The sequence below is a fragment of the Microchirus variegatus genome (assembly GCF_963457635.1).
Source record: "Microchirus variegatus genome assembly, chromosome: 7".
NCBI lineage: Eukaryota > Metazoa > Chordata > Actinopteri > Pleuronectiformes > Soleidae > Microchirus > Microchirus variegatus.
In genome coordinates, this window is record NC_139808.1 from 805,286 (window position 1) to 818,527 (window position 13,242).

A 13,242-nucleotide genomic window follows, 5' to 3' on the forward strand; every position below is an offset into this window, starting at 1 on the left:
ATAAATAAATAAATAAATAATTATGCTTCCCAGTGCATGTCCATCCAGAATTTGAAACTGTTATGCCGTGAAAGGATGAAAGATACCACTGGTGGCGCGGTGTGACAATGCTCGGAGAGGTCAAAGGTCAAAGATCAGCAGGTGCAAGGGTCAGAGCGGGTTATAAATAAGCAGTGGTGTTAGGAGTTGGGCTACTTTGGAAATGCAGCGAGTTTAGCGGCGAGTTACTCATCACCAAATTGGCCATTGGCCCACATTTGTAACAAGTCTCAACAGCAATAAAATTCTAAAAGTCTGGAAGACCACTTTTGTACATCTAAAAGGAGCTAGCTAAGGAAGGAGCTAAAAGCAGGCGATCCCACCCAAATGATGCATCCTGGTGAAAATCTTTGAAAAACTAAATCAGTGATCAACTCTTAGATGCCAATGACGTTTTAACCAATTTCCAGTCTGGTTTTAGAAAGCAGCACATCACTGTTTCTGCTACAACTACAAGGTTTTAAATGATTTAATTGAGCCACTGGATTCCATATTTGGACACTGTTATACATCAGACTTTCGATTAACGTTCTTCTCAAACCAATCACTTTTGTTTGCTCATTAACCCAGACTCCTCTGTTAAATGATGAGATTTTAGACATTTCCTGTGCTAAATGTTCAGCTCGCTTGGAACCCCACTTGAGCAGGTAATAAGAAAAAGTAGCAGGTACTATCGCTAATGGAAAAGAGTCGAGTCGTGCTAGTGGAAAAGCACCATTACAGTGAGGTTCAATAAAAAAATAATTCATTATAATCACTTCAAAAAAGTTTGTCAGAGACTCCAGCGATATTCGGAATAACAACGTAGTTCTGTCTATTGTTGTCTTCTTCTTTGTCCGATGTTCTCCTTTTCGATGGTTTTGATGAAGGCCCAGTTTGGGTAACCACAGGTTTTGAGGTTCCCCTGATGTGTTTCTGTTCCTTATGTCCTTCCTTGCCTATGGGTATGACAGTTGCCCGGTGGTGCAGAGGTTGACGAAGTTTTATCTCCAGTGGGTGGTGGGTTCAAAGTGCACAGGACAATCCAAAGAAGACCAGGCTGTTGTTTTTGACATCCTCATAGGATGAATTTGATGTTCTTGTCTAAGTCCTGTGTTCCGATCTTGACCCGGGTGTCGTCCAGTGTACGAGGCTCTGCTTTCTACCTCTTCCATGTAGAGGTTGGCCACTCTGGGAGATACAGGTGCACCCACGTTTTTGCATGAAGAAACCTTCATTGTATTGGAAGTAGGTGGTGGTCAAGCAGAGGTCAAGCAGGGAGCAGATCTAGTCTGGAGTGAGGTTGGTCCTCGTCAGAACTGAAGAAGAAAGACTCAACTCCAGTCGCATTCGGCCAACCACTGAGGACAATCCCTACTGATGTGTTGGTCTGTTGTATATATATATATATATATATATATATATATATATATATATATATATATATATATATATATATGTATATATATATATATATATATATATATATATATATATATATATGTATATATAACACAGCTCACAGCACTTCAGCACACAGGTTGTCAGCAGGTCAGTCACACACAGCGAGCATCAGCTACAGGTTAACAATGTTGAACACTATTGAACCTGAAAGACCTCAGTACCCCTCCCAAAAACGTCCACGAGGAGAAGCGTACTTCTCATTACTGTAACTCCTAGACTGTTTGTGATATCTAGAAAATGGATAAACTATGAACTGGCGATGTGAACAGAACGTGTCCTATTTCAGCTGAAATTGCACAGCACCCCATGCAAATGGATACCGGAAAGCAGAGAAATGGAGCTTTGCGTCCATAGACTCGTCACACGGTAGAACCTCAGGACTTGCGCGCAACAACTGTCCAATCACAGACAAAGATTCACCAGCGCGTCGCACGTTTGTGACGTTAGCTTCTCACTACCTTAATTCCTAAACGTTTGAATAACTTTGACTTTTAACTATATTTGATGATGTTAAATCAAACAAGAAGCTGACGGTAGTCTAAAGCTAATATAAAGTATTACCATGTTTGATTATTCAAATGCATATTATGTATAATTGTGTTGTATAATCAACCTTAATCAACCTGCACTGCTGTCTCCAGTTAGCTATTGAAATGCAGCGTAGACAACTTGGCGACTTCCCAACACCGCCTAGCAACTTGACTCACGACAAATCTAGCGACTTTTTCTGGTGTTATTGGAGACTTTTGTGGTGTTTGGAAACTCTCAACTATCAGACATAACATAATATATATATATATATATATATATATATATGTGTGTGTCAGTACTGATATCTGTACAGTTTCACAGACAGTCAAATTGTAAATTTTAGACTTTTAGCGACAGCCAATAGTGACTTTCCTTACAGAGGAGATGGTGACACTGTTGAAAAGGCCTCATTCCAGTGTCAGATGTTCCGTGAGCCCAGCGGCACTAATTTTCCACGACAGTAAATCAAAACCTGATTTTCTGGTTGAAAGATAAGTCTCACGGAACAAGATGTTTTTGATTTGGAAGCAATCACTGAGCACATGTATGTACAGCTCTCTTTTTGTATTTCTGTGAAGCCCTTTGTGAAATTCCATTTCTGTGACACACGCCACATTTGTTATCATTATTAGAATTATTAACATGCCCAGCAGCCACTAAACTACCACTATAAATATATAATGTCATTTCCCAACTTGTACCGGAAACTCGATCCGTGCTTGACTGAATTCCTAGAAGCATTGACGCTAGGACAAATCTCTTGCCGCTCAGTATCGCAACCGAACTGTCTTTGTATCGCGGGTGCGAGCGGTTTCAAACCTTTAAGAGGACGGATGATATTCGCACCATATGCTTATGCTATTCAGAACCGTTTTTAATCAAGATGTGTAATTCAGCGCGAGGAATTGGAGGTGTGGCGTGAGAGCGTGAAAAGTCAGTCAAATGCGCGACAGTTAACAGCTTTGCAGAACATTTGTTGTTGTTTTTTAGAGCTATAATGATTATGCAATTAATCACCAACAAAAACACCTGTACATAGTTAGCATTAGCATAGCATTTTTTTGGGGCCTGTTTTTACAAGTCGAGACAAATACTCACGCAAAACGTCATTGTTAATATGTTTTGTTTTTCCTTTTTTAAATTGTTAATACAGTATTTTAAGATGCGGTAAATTGCAATAACTGCCAGATATTGGAAGTTATGCTAGGTATAGAGCTGAATTATAAATAAATATATACTAAATGAATCAATAATCAATCGGTTTGGAGCTTTTTTCATGATTAAAACAAGATTCCTGATAGTTTTAGCTTCTTAAAAATGTGAACATTTTCTTTGTTTATTTGTTCCAGATGACAAATAAATCATTAAAACTGAATCATTTTGGTTTGTGGACAAAACAAGACGTCCGAGAACATCGTCATTTCCGGGTTTGACGAACACTGATCGACATTTTTTACCGTTTTCTGACATTTTATGGACTAAACCATTACAAAATGATGAAAATACTTGTTAGTTGCAGCTCCAGTTCTTTTGGTTGCGAGACGCCTAGCGGCAGCAAATGCATCCATGGTATATTTGTTGATTATTTGGTGCAGATTAACCTTCGTTAAATGTGGGTATATAAAATACCCAGACTCGTACGTCCTTATAGGTTATTATCCAAAAACCACCAAGCAAAAATCACCCATGATTCCCATGATCAATTTGCCCCCTGACCACGACTGACACACTCCCGTCATAACATCTCTGTTTTTGTATACCCTACATATTTACATCTTCCCACACTTGGTCTGCATTATGACAGGTGTCATCACGGTACACTGACCTTCAAACAAGGGGCAGAAGTGCCTCCAGCAGGTGATACATCCCTGAGATGTAAACTGTCCCATGGCCGTCTCCAGGAGGAACATGGGGATACCACAAGCGAGCAGAAACAAGACATATGGAACTAGAAATGCACCTGAGAGAAACATGACAAGTGTGACAAACCAAAACACTCTTCATCTGGCTTCATGTGTGGCACATCGCACATGATCACTCATGGTGATGAATCAACATTTTCTTTACTCATGACAGTCAAACATTTTACAACAAACACACACATAACGAGGCTGTCTGGAGTTTCTCTAATTTTAGATTTCCAGCTCCAGACCTGAGCACATGCTCGTGTTGACCATGTGATCAGGAAGAGAACAAAGGGTCAAATCATTGTCTATAATTGTCAAGAAAAAGGCATCTGAGGCCAGAGAGTGTGTGACACCTTCCTCTTTCAACCCCCCCCCCCCGCCTTCAATTTTGCGTGTGTGTGTGTGTGTTCGTAAACATCAAAATGTGAACACGCCATCAGCCACATTTTCTCCTGAAAAACAGGTTTTCTCTTTTACACCAGGATCAAAATATCATAATATATCAGTGTGGCCTTAAGATATGACGATTATCAGATGATTCCCTGGTATGTACAGGTGAGCTGACATCATTAATCCATTATTGATCCATTACTAAATGAATGATTTCCGATTGTTTTAGCTTCTTAAATGTGAATATTTTCTCCGTTTTCTTTGCTCCACATCATTACAACTGAATCATTTTGCTTTGTGGACAAAACGAGACATTGGAGAACGTCGTCATTTCCAGGTTTGACAAACACATTTTCTGACATTTTATGGACCAAACGATTGATTTAAACAATAATGTTTAGCTGCAGCTCTAATATTCTCTAAGTCAGGGCTCTCAACACTCAAATGACCTGGGGGCCAATGTGCATCCATCATGATATCACTTAATAATAACACTATTTATGATGCAAAATTAATGTATTAATATCAAAAACAGACTTTTATTTTAGATTACATAAATAATAGCGTAATAAAAATGTGTGCCAGTCGTGGCTCGGGCCCTAACAAGCGTATTTATATATGTAATTGAATGCTGTTACTAATGGAATAATTATAATTATGACCAAATGTCTTATTATTACTATAATATATTATATTATATTATATTATATCACCTCGTTGGCAGCTGAGCCTCAGCTACACACTGTGTTTAAAAGACGGGGAGGTCGTGGGTCATGTTTTCATTATAACATGATATTATGTGTGGGGAGGGGGGGGGGGGGGGGGCGCATGTGGCCCCAGGGCCGCCAATTTGAGACCCCTGCTCTAAGAGGCTGTGTCCTCTTTAATAAACAATTTAAATAGGCAGTTATGTCGTGTGTGTGTGTGTGTGTGTGTGTGAATCAAGGTTATCCCCCCCCCCCACACACACACACACACACACTAACAATGAAATGAAGTGCACTGGTTTAACTCATTAAATGTCTAAAAATACAAAATAAAGGACTAAGCATCACTGTGTGTGTTTCTTGGTTTTCTGTGTAGTTTCGCTCCACTTCCTGCTTACCTCCCCCATTTTTATAGCACAAATAGGGGAACCTCCAGAGGTTTCCCAGGCCGACCAGTGTCCCTGCCACAGCCAGGAGGAACTCCAGTTTGTTCGCCCATTGGCCTCGATCCAGCAGCTGAGTCTTCTTCACTGACTTGCTATCAGGACTTGGAACATCAAGGCTGTTTCCTCCCACAAATTCCCTTGACACGATTGAATGAGAAAGAAATAGAGAAATGATGGAACCGTTAACAAAGATCAATGCACCTTCTCTTCTTCTTCTTCTTCCACACACACACACACACACACACACACACATTAGATGGTTTCATCCTTTTTTAAAGTTGTGGCGCACGCGCTCGCTGTTTGTTTGTTACAAGTGGATTCAGTCGGTGCCTTTTGTTGAACTTGAGGTCGCGTGATGACGACGATGAGTGGAAAGTTTTCGTCGAGTATGTGCCAATGAAAGAGAGAGAGACAGAGAGAGAGAGAGAGAGAGAGAGAGAGCGAGCTGCGCACATTGGAGCGCAGCCAAAGTGATGCTTTTTCAGGGGTAAAACAAAAAAATAAATAAAAAATAAACCCAGGTACTTACCCCTCCATGACGAAAGCCCCGCTCACACGAGAGTTGTTTCACAGCAACAGCAAAAGTGATGATGATTATTATTATTCCTCAGTCTCTGAGCTTCTTCACAGCAACTAAAGCTGTTTCCTCTGATCACTGACGGATTGGTCCGCGCACCATGCTGTCTGACTGACTTTGAAAAAAAGAAAAAGAAAAAGAAGAGAGAGAGAGAGAGAGAGAGAGAGAGAGAGAGAGAGAGAGAGAGAGAGAGAGAGAGAGAGAGAGAGAGAGAGAGAGAAAACAAAAAAAAAGAAAAAAAAATCCAAGGTATCGTCAGTCACTTCCTTGCTGTATTTTTCCACAGAGCCAGGAATGGTTAAGTCTGTAGATTAGCACAGTTGCTAACAACTAAACCGAATCAGCTGAGCAGCAGCAGCAGCAGCAGCAGCAGCAGCAGCAGCAGCAGCCTGTGCAGAGTGTGTGGGTGGAGACACTTCAGTCATCTGCAGCCAATTGGGAATCTGTAGCCTTCTCTTCTTAGACCATAATAAATCATGGAAAGAATTAGAAAGCAGTCTTTTCTTTGCCCCATAACTAGAAACTACTCAATTAACTGGTTTCCATCTTTGGTTTTTTTCATGGTAAAAGTTAGTGTGGGAGCTTTTTCAGAGGCGATTCTAGAGTCTGTAGGGGCCCTGAGCAAAAATATCCCAGGGGGCCCTTCCTTCCAACCAGTGTTCATCACCATTATGTTATAAATAATCTGACACCAACCAAAAATGTATGAGTTCAAAATATATTTTTTTTTTTCCCGGAATGAATGAAATAACATGGAAAAACCTTGTGATTAAAAAGTATGTGAACATATAAATGTAAAGAACAATAAAATACTGTAAAAACCTTTAAAAAAAACTATATCAAAATACATTACACTGTAAAGAACCCACATTATAAAACAATATAAATATATAGAACAATAAAATACTGTAAATAAATGAACAAAAGTGTGACGTCATGTTCACGTTTTACTCCCGATTGTTAAGACGAGTCTCTAAAGTAATGCTAAACTTTAGCGTAAACAGACCGCTCCAGTTCCACTGCTAACCGGGGCTAAAAAGGAGCTAATGCAGCTAACGTAGCTAACTGGTAAAAGGTGCATGGACCTCGGTGTCGGGGCACGTAAACCTTTTTTGAGCTACTTCAAGGACACTGAGTAACCAGTGTGATGAACACTTGTGAAATGACAACGTTGCACTGTTTACCTTTAATTAATCCGATCCATTAACGATTCCTCACACAATAGTTATCAACAATGATTTAACAATAAGTCAGGAAACAGATGTGAAAAACTCGTGCGGACCCTGCGGGCGACCTCTCTGTGACCCCTGAGATAGGCACAGCGCCCCCTGCGACCCTCGTGTGGAGGATAAAGCGGTAGAAAATGGACGCATGGATGGATATTACACAACAAATTCAAAGTCAACAACATGATGCCTGGAATTGAGCATTTACACACGAGCAGCTTCACAATAAAAGGGGAAAAAAAACCTGTTGAAACTCTGAAAATAAACAAAAGATGCAGATAAGAGAGTGAAATACAAGACAGGGTGGAATAAAATAGACAATGCACATAAAACGCAACGCAGAGTGGAATCAAAAGGAGCTTAGTCGAAGGCTGGAGTTTAAAATCGCCTTTTTTGATATTTTAAAATATCTAGTGAGCTAGTATCCAAAGAAACACACCACAAAGTACTGAAATACCATGAATCCGTGTCCGTGCGTTCCTGTGCTCTGGAGGCGTGGCTTCAGAGAGGCGTGGCTTCAGAGAGGCGTGTCTTCAGAGAGGCGTGTCTGCTCCGACTGTTTTTTTCCAAGCTCTCAAACCCTGCCTTTAAATTTACGATTGTGTCGCCAATAAAAAAAAAAAAAGAAATGTGTTTTATCTTATCTCGGAGCTGTAAATAATCACAGATGTCTCCACATTTATGTAATGTGCCAGTCACATTTAATACTTCATAATGTGTTCAACGAGTATTTACAGTGAGAAACTCCATTAAAGTGACATTAACAGTGACTTGTGCTGTCGTCAGTGTCCACGCTGCAGGACTCAGCTGGGAACCACACAGTGACTGTCACTCATAAACATGAGTGGGTAGAAATAGGCGACGCGGTGCCATGTGGCACAGAGATAAACAGCTTAATAAACTGATATTTCGTGTCTCTAATCTGAACGCCACACCTTTGGTGTCACCATTTGGACTTGAGAGGATGTCCTTAATCCCTGTAGTTTATGACGGTGTCTCATTAATCCAGATTGACCTCTCACATACACGTGTGGACGCACACATGGAGTTTGAATGTTCTGTGCGTTGGTTTTCGCTCTAAATTGACCGGTGTGTGTGAATGTGAAAGCGGATGTTTGTTTGTGTCAGTGTGGTCCTGTGCAGGGTTTGACTCCTGCACCATCAGCTGGGATTGGCACCAGCATCCTCCCACGACCCTCACGTGGAGAATAAAGTTCTCAAAGTTTAGCGACTGTGAGTCAAATAAATATTGCTTCCCTCAGCTTTGACCTGGTAATAAAAGCAAAAGGACAAATCACATAAGAGTCGATGCTCTGACGCTCAACGGAGCGAATATTTCTAAGAGGGAGGAAGACACAGAATGCTGCTCAACTGGAAACTGGCAAACAAGTGGAAAGGGGGAACATCACCACCTACACTCTTAGAAACAAGGGTTCCATAAGAAGGGCTGAGGTTCTACCTGGAACCATTTGCTTCTGAAAAACCCTTTCCAGGGTTTTTCAAGGGTTCTTGGTAACACTAATGGTTCCAGTAAGAACCATTTTGATCCAGAGAACCCTTTACAAGCCCTTTCCTGAATAAAGGGTTTTAAAAGGGTTCCAGGTGGAACCTTTTGGAGCAAAAATAGGGTTCTCCTATGAGGACAAGCCGAAGAACCTTATATAGTTCTACTTAGCACTTTGAGCCAAAACTGTGCCACGGAGATAATATACACTCTTAGAAATAAAAGTGCTAAGTAGAACCATATAAGGTTCTTTGGCTTGTCCTCATAGGAGAACCCTTTTTGGCTCCTGGAGGGTTCCACCAAGAACCCTTTAAAACCCTTTATTCAGGAAATGGCTTTTAGGGTTCTTTCACACATACAGCATTTGGTGCGCACCAAACGTGTTTGGTCCCTTGGTTCGGTTCGTTTGCGTTAGGTGTGAATCTGTGATCTCTGTACTTTGGTGCGCACCGAATCAATCTGCTCTACTTTGCTACATTGTAACATGGTGCGGACCAAAGCAATCGGACTATAGGTGTGAAAGCACCTTTAAAGGGTTCTCTGGATCAAAATGGTTCTTACTGGAACCCTTTCAAGAACCCTTGAACCCTTGAACCATTAGTGTTACCAAGAACCCTTGAAAACCCCTTTCTTCTGGAAAGGGTTTTTCAGAAGCAAATGGTTCCAGGTAGAACCTCAGCCCTTGTAGAAGAACACTTTTGGAACCCTTATTTCTAAGAGTGCACTGACTTTCACACTCAGAGGAAGAAGAAGGTGAGATCTGCAGGTACAAAGATGTCACATTGTGATCATGTTCATGTTATTTACTGTTGGAGTGAAGCACTAGACAGAACCACCACTGACCAGCAAGAGACAGAGAGAAAACCAGATTGTTGTCCTTCTGTTGCCTTGTAGGGTAAAGCTCTGTCATTTAATTCAATCCCCATATAATGGATTCCAAATGCTGAAGTCACACAATAATACATGTTCACTGACTGATGGAGGCAGCTCAGAGGTTGGAGGTTGAGCAGCAGCAACAACTCTTGTCTACAATGATGTAAAACTGTGTCTCTCTGGACGTTGGTTTGGTGGAAAAAGCTTTTTACAAAACTTCACTTTCCAAGCAGCAGATACACATATATTCTTAAAATCCAGAAGACTGTTAGAGAGTGTCATGAAGACAGAGCTGATCACGTGACAGTAGACTTCCCTCAATCACGAAAAAAACCCTGAACTATCATTTTTAACTATAACGAGAAAATCTGATGTGTGTGTGTGCAGTGGAGCCACACACACACTGATTAAGTTACTGCTGTGAGCACAGACACTTCCTGTTTCATCATGTGATGCTGTTTCTCCACTGACTGGACCTTTAAAGTCATCATTGGTGTTAGATGATGATTGCACCATTGACATATTCTGCAGTCTTTTGCAGATGATTCTTCTTCTCAGTGTGTTGAATGAAAACTGGAAAGAACGTGAAAGCCTCAGCTCAGACTGTCAGTGCAATAATAAATGGTTGCTATTCTCATGTGAAATAACCATTTTTGGTAGATGACTAATCCACAATGACACACTCTCAGTCTAGTAAACACAACCTCAGGTCTTTTTCTTTAACTTCATTAAAAAGCCACTTATTTCTAAGAGAAATCTGCTGCAGAGAGAGATAATCTCCCACTCCTCATGACACTACACTATTAGAAATAAAAGTGCTAAGTAGAACCATATAAGGTTCTTCGGCTTGTCCTCATAGGAGAACCCTTTTTGGCTCCAGATAGAACCTTTTTTATAAAGGTTCCACTTGGAGCCCTTTTGGAGGGTTCCACCAAGAACCCTTTTAAAACCCTTTATTCAGCAAAGGGGTTTTAAAGGGTTCTCTGGATCAAAATGGTTCTTACTGGAACCATTAGTGTCACCAAGAACCCTTGAAAAACCCTTTTGTTCGGGAAAGGGTTTTTCAGAAGCAAATGGTTCCAGGTAGAACCTCAGCTCTTGTAGAAGGACCATTTTGGAACCCTTATCTCAAGAGTGTACATATGTTTTCCTTGGCTAAATTCATCAACAGACATTGAGAACCCATGGACAGCAGATCAACAAACGAAGGCCCTTGAATTCCCGACTTTGGAGCAGATCACACGGTCAGCAGGTCCGACCTCGTCAAACCCGCTGCGTTGCCCACAGAATTGCCAGCAGCTCTCATGTGATCAGATACGCAAAACCCTGTGTCTGTCTGCTCTGCAACAAACACATTCTGTCTATATTTGAACTTCTATCTTCAAACACAGACACTCTCAAGTCCACTTCCAGGGACCAGGATGGGACTGAGGAGCTCACACAGATCCAAGTAAACCACTCCACTGCAGAGACCAGGGTTAGTGCAAGCTGCAATATGTGAAGAAGGAAATTACACCCCCCCCCCCCACTCTAAACTCTTCAGCAATCTTCCAGCAAGTAGATTTGCCTTTCAACCTTCCCCCAGAAATGTAAGCTGTTGATCTTGCTCCTCTCCTATCATCATCATCATCATCATCATCATCATCATCATCATCATCGAACCTACGGAAGAGAAGTTGCAGGAAAAGTTATCACATGTTAAAATGTCTGACAAATGTATGTAAGGAAGTTTGAAGTGTTATGATCAGAAGAAGAAATGCACAGAGAGATAGTGACAATCAATAGATGTGATCATATAGAAAACCTGAAGCGTGCACTCTTTAAAATAAGGGTTCCAAAAGGGTCCTTCTACAAGGGCTGAGGTTCTACCTGGAACCATTTCCTTCTGATAAACCCTTTCCCAGAAGAAAGGGTTTTTCAAGGGTTCTTGGTAACACGAATGGTTCCAGTAAGAACCATTTTGATCCAGAGAACCCTTTAAAACCCCTTTGCTGAATAAAGGCTTTTAAAGGGCTCTTGGTGGAACCCTCCAAAAGGGTTCCAGGTGTAACGTTTATAAAATGGTTCTACCTGGAGCCAAAAGGGTTCTCCTATGAGGACACGCTGAAGAACCTTATATGGTTCTAATTAGCACTTTTATTTCTAAGAGTGTAGTGTCATGAGGGAGATAGATGCATTATCACTCTCTGCAGCAGACTTCTCTTAGAAATAACACCAATGGTTCCAGTGAGGACCATTTTGATCCAGAGAACCCTTTAAAACCCCTTTCCTGAATACAGGGATTTAAAAGGGTCATCTTGGTGGAACCTTTTTATGAAGGTTCTACCTGGAGTCAAAAAGGGTTCTCGGCCGAAAAACCTTATATGGTTCTAATTAGCACTTTTGTTTCTAAGAGTGTGGGCATAATGAGAAACACATGGAGAACATGCAGTGTTTAAGCACAATCTGCTGACTCAGTCTATCTAAGCTCGTATTGTGATGTCTGTGAGTCTGAGTCTCTGAGTCTGGCTGCATCAGGGTCTGTCATAGAAAAAGAAAAAGAAGAAGAAGGGGAAAAAAAAAAAACCACCTTCAGATTTCCTATGAAAGAATCCTTTCATAACGCTGCAGAGGGACAGATATCATGGGACGATGAGCTCGACTAACAGCCGTGAGCACAGCAGAGACAGAAATGCAGGTTCATAGCACATTAGTCAGAGTCAGACCAGTCAATCCTGAGATGAATTGTTTTTTAAGCACATTGTGTCTTGTGTTTAACGTGATTGTCTTACAAAGGAAAGCCATTCACGCACGACAACACACACACACACACACTCATTCATTCATTGGTGTGGTGGTGGTTGAGGCCCTTTGCTTTCTCTCTGCTCAGTGCTCAGCTGACCTCTTCCTGCAGGAGGGAGCAGCCATGGAGGACGGTTTACACACCTGCGACACCTTCATAACACAAACAGCACGACACATCTCCGCTTGTGGGCGCAATCATCTCGCACACGTTCCACGCGGCACGATAAGTGTGCCGCAATCTGTCCGATACGCGGCCGTTGCGTCCGTTTCACCCCCCGAAAAACAACATTGTTCATTGGTATCTCAAGGTCTGTTTTCAGTTGGATTTTTCTTTTTTCAGCTGCCGTGCCACAACTTCCTGTTGCCGTCATGCAGGCCCTTCAGGCGACGCCAACCGCTGTTTGTTACACAATGAAACAATGAAAGAGTGTTTGGAGTTAAAACTCCGCCGCGGAAAAAAAAAAACAAAAAAAAAACTGGAAGTTCGAGGTGATCGGATTTCACAGGGTCCTCGTCTCGTGTGACAGAGAGTCACGGCTGCCGTGAGCAAACATTGTCCATTTGGCCCGTTTTTTTTTTCTTTGCAGCCCCGGAATGAATTATTCAGCAAAAAACAGAAACAAACCCTGCAGACTTCACAGGACGGACGCCCCAAAAGTACAGTAGAAACAATAAAAGCTCGGTTTTATTTGTCAGGCTCCTCTTCGAGAACCATAAAACAAGACAGACAGAAATGTAAACAAAGACAAGACAGCAGCTATTTAAGGCATATTTACTGTTTGCTGTAAATCTCTAGAGCAAACAGGGACCGTGCT

At 41.4% G+C, this 13,242-nt stretch overlaps 1 protein-coding gene across 1 annotated transcript in view; it reads right to left on the reverse strand.

Annotated features, from left to right (window-relative positions):
* Nucleotides 1-6,110, reverse strand: part of slc6a11a (solute carrier family 6 member 11a) — a gene marked incomplete at its 3' end in the record, with an annotated part of 33,917 nt that extends 27,807 nt beyond the window's left edge. The window contains exons 1-3 of the mRNA XM_083892297.1: nucleotides 5,993-6,110; nucleotides 5,416-5,600; nucleotides 3,839-3,973 (exon numbers count right to left, since the gene is read on the reverse strand). Of these exons, the coding sequence (XP_083748423.1) occupies nucleotides 3,839-3,973; nucleotides 5,416-5,600; nucleotides 5,993-6,000 (328 nt within the window). The 5' untranslated portion in view covers nucleotides 6,001-6,110. The remainder of the gene's footprint in view (nucleotides 1-3,838; nucleotides 3,974-5,415; nucleotides 5,601-5,992) is intronic.
* Nucleotides 6,111-13,242: the final 7,132 nt, after the last annotated feature.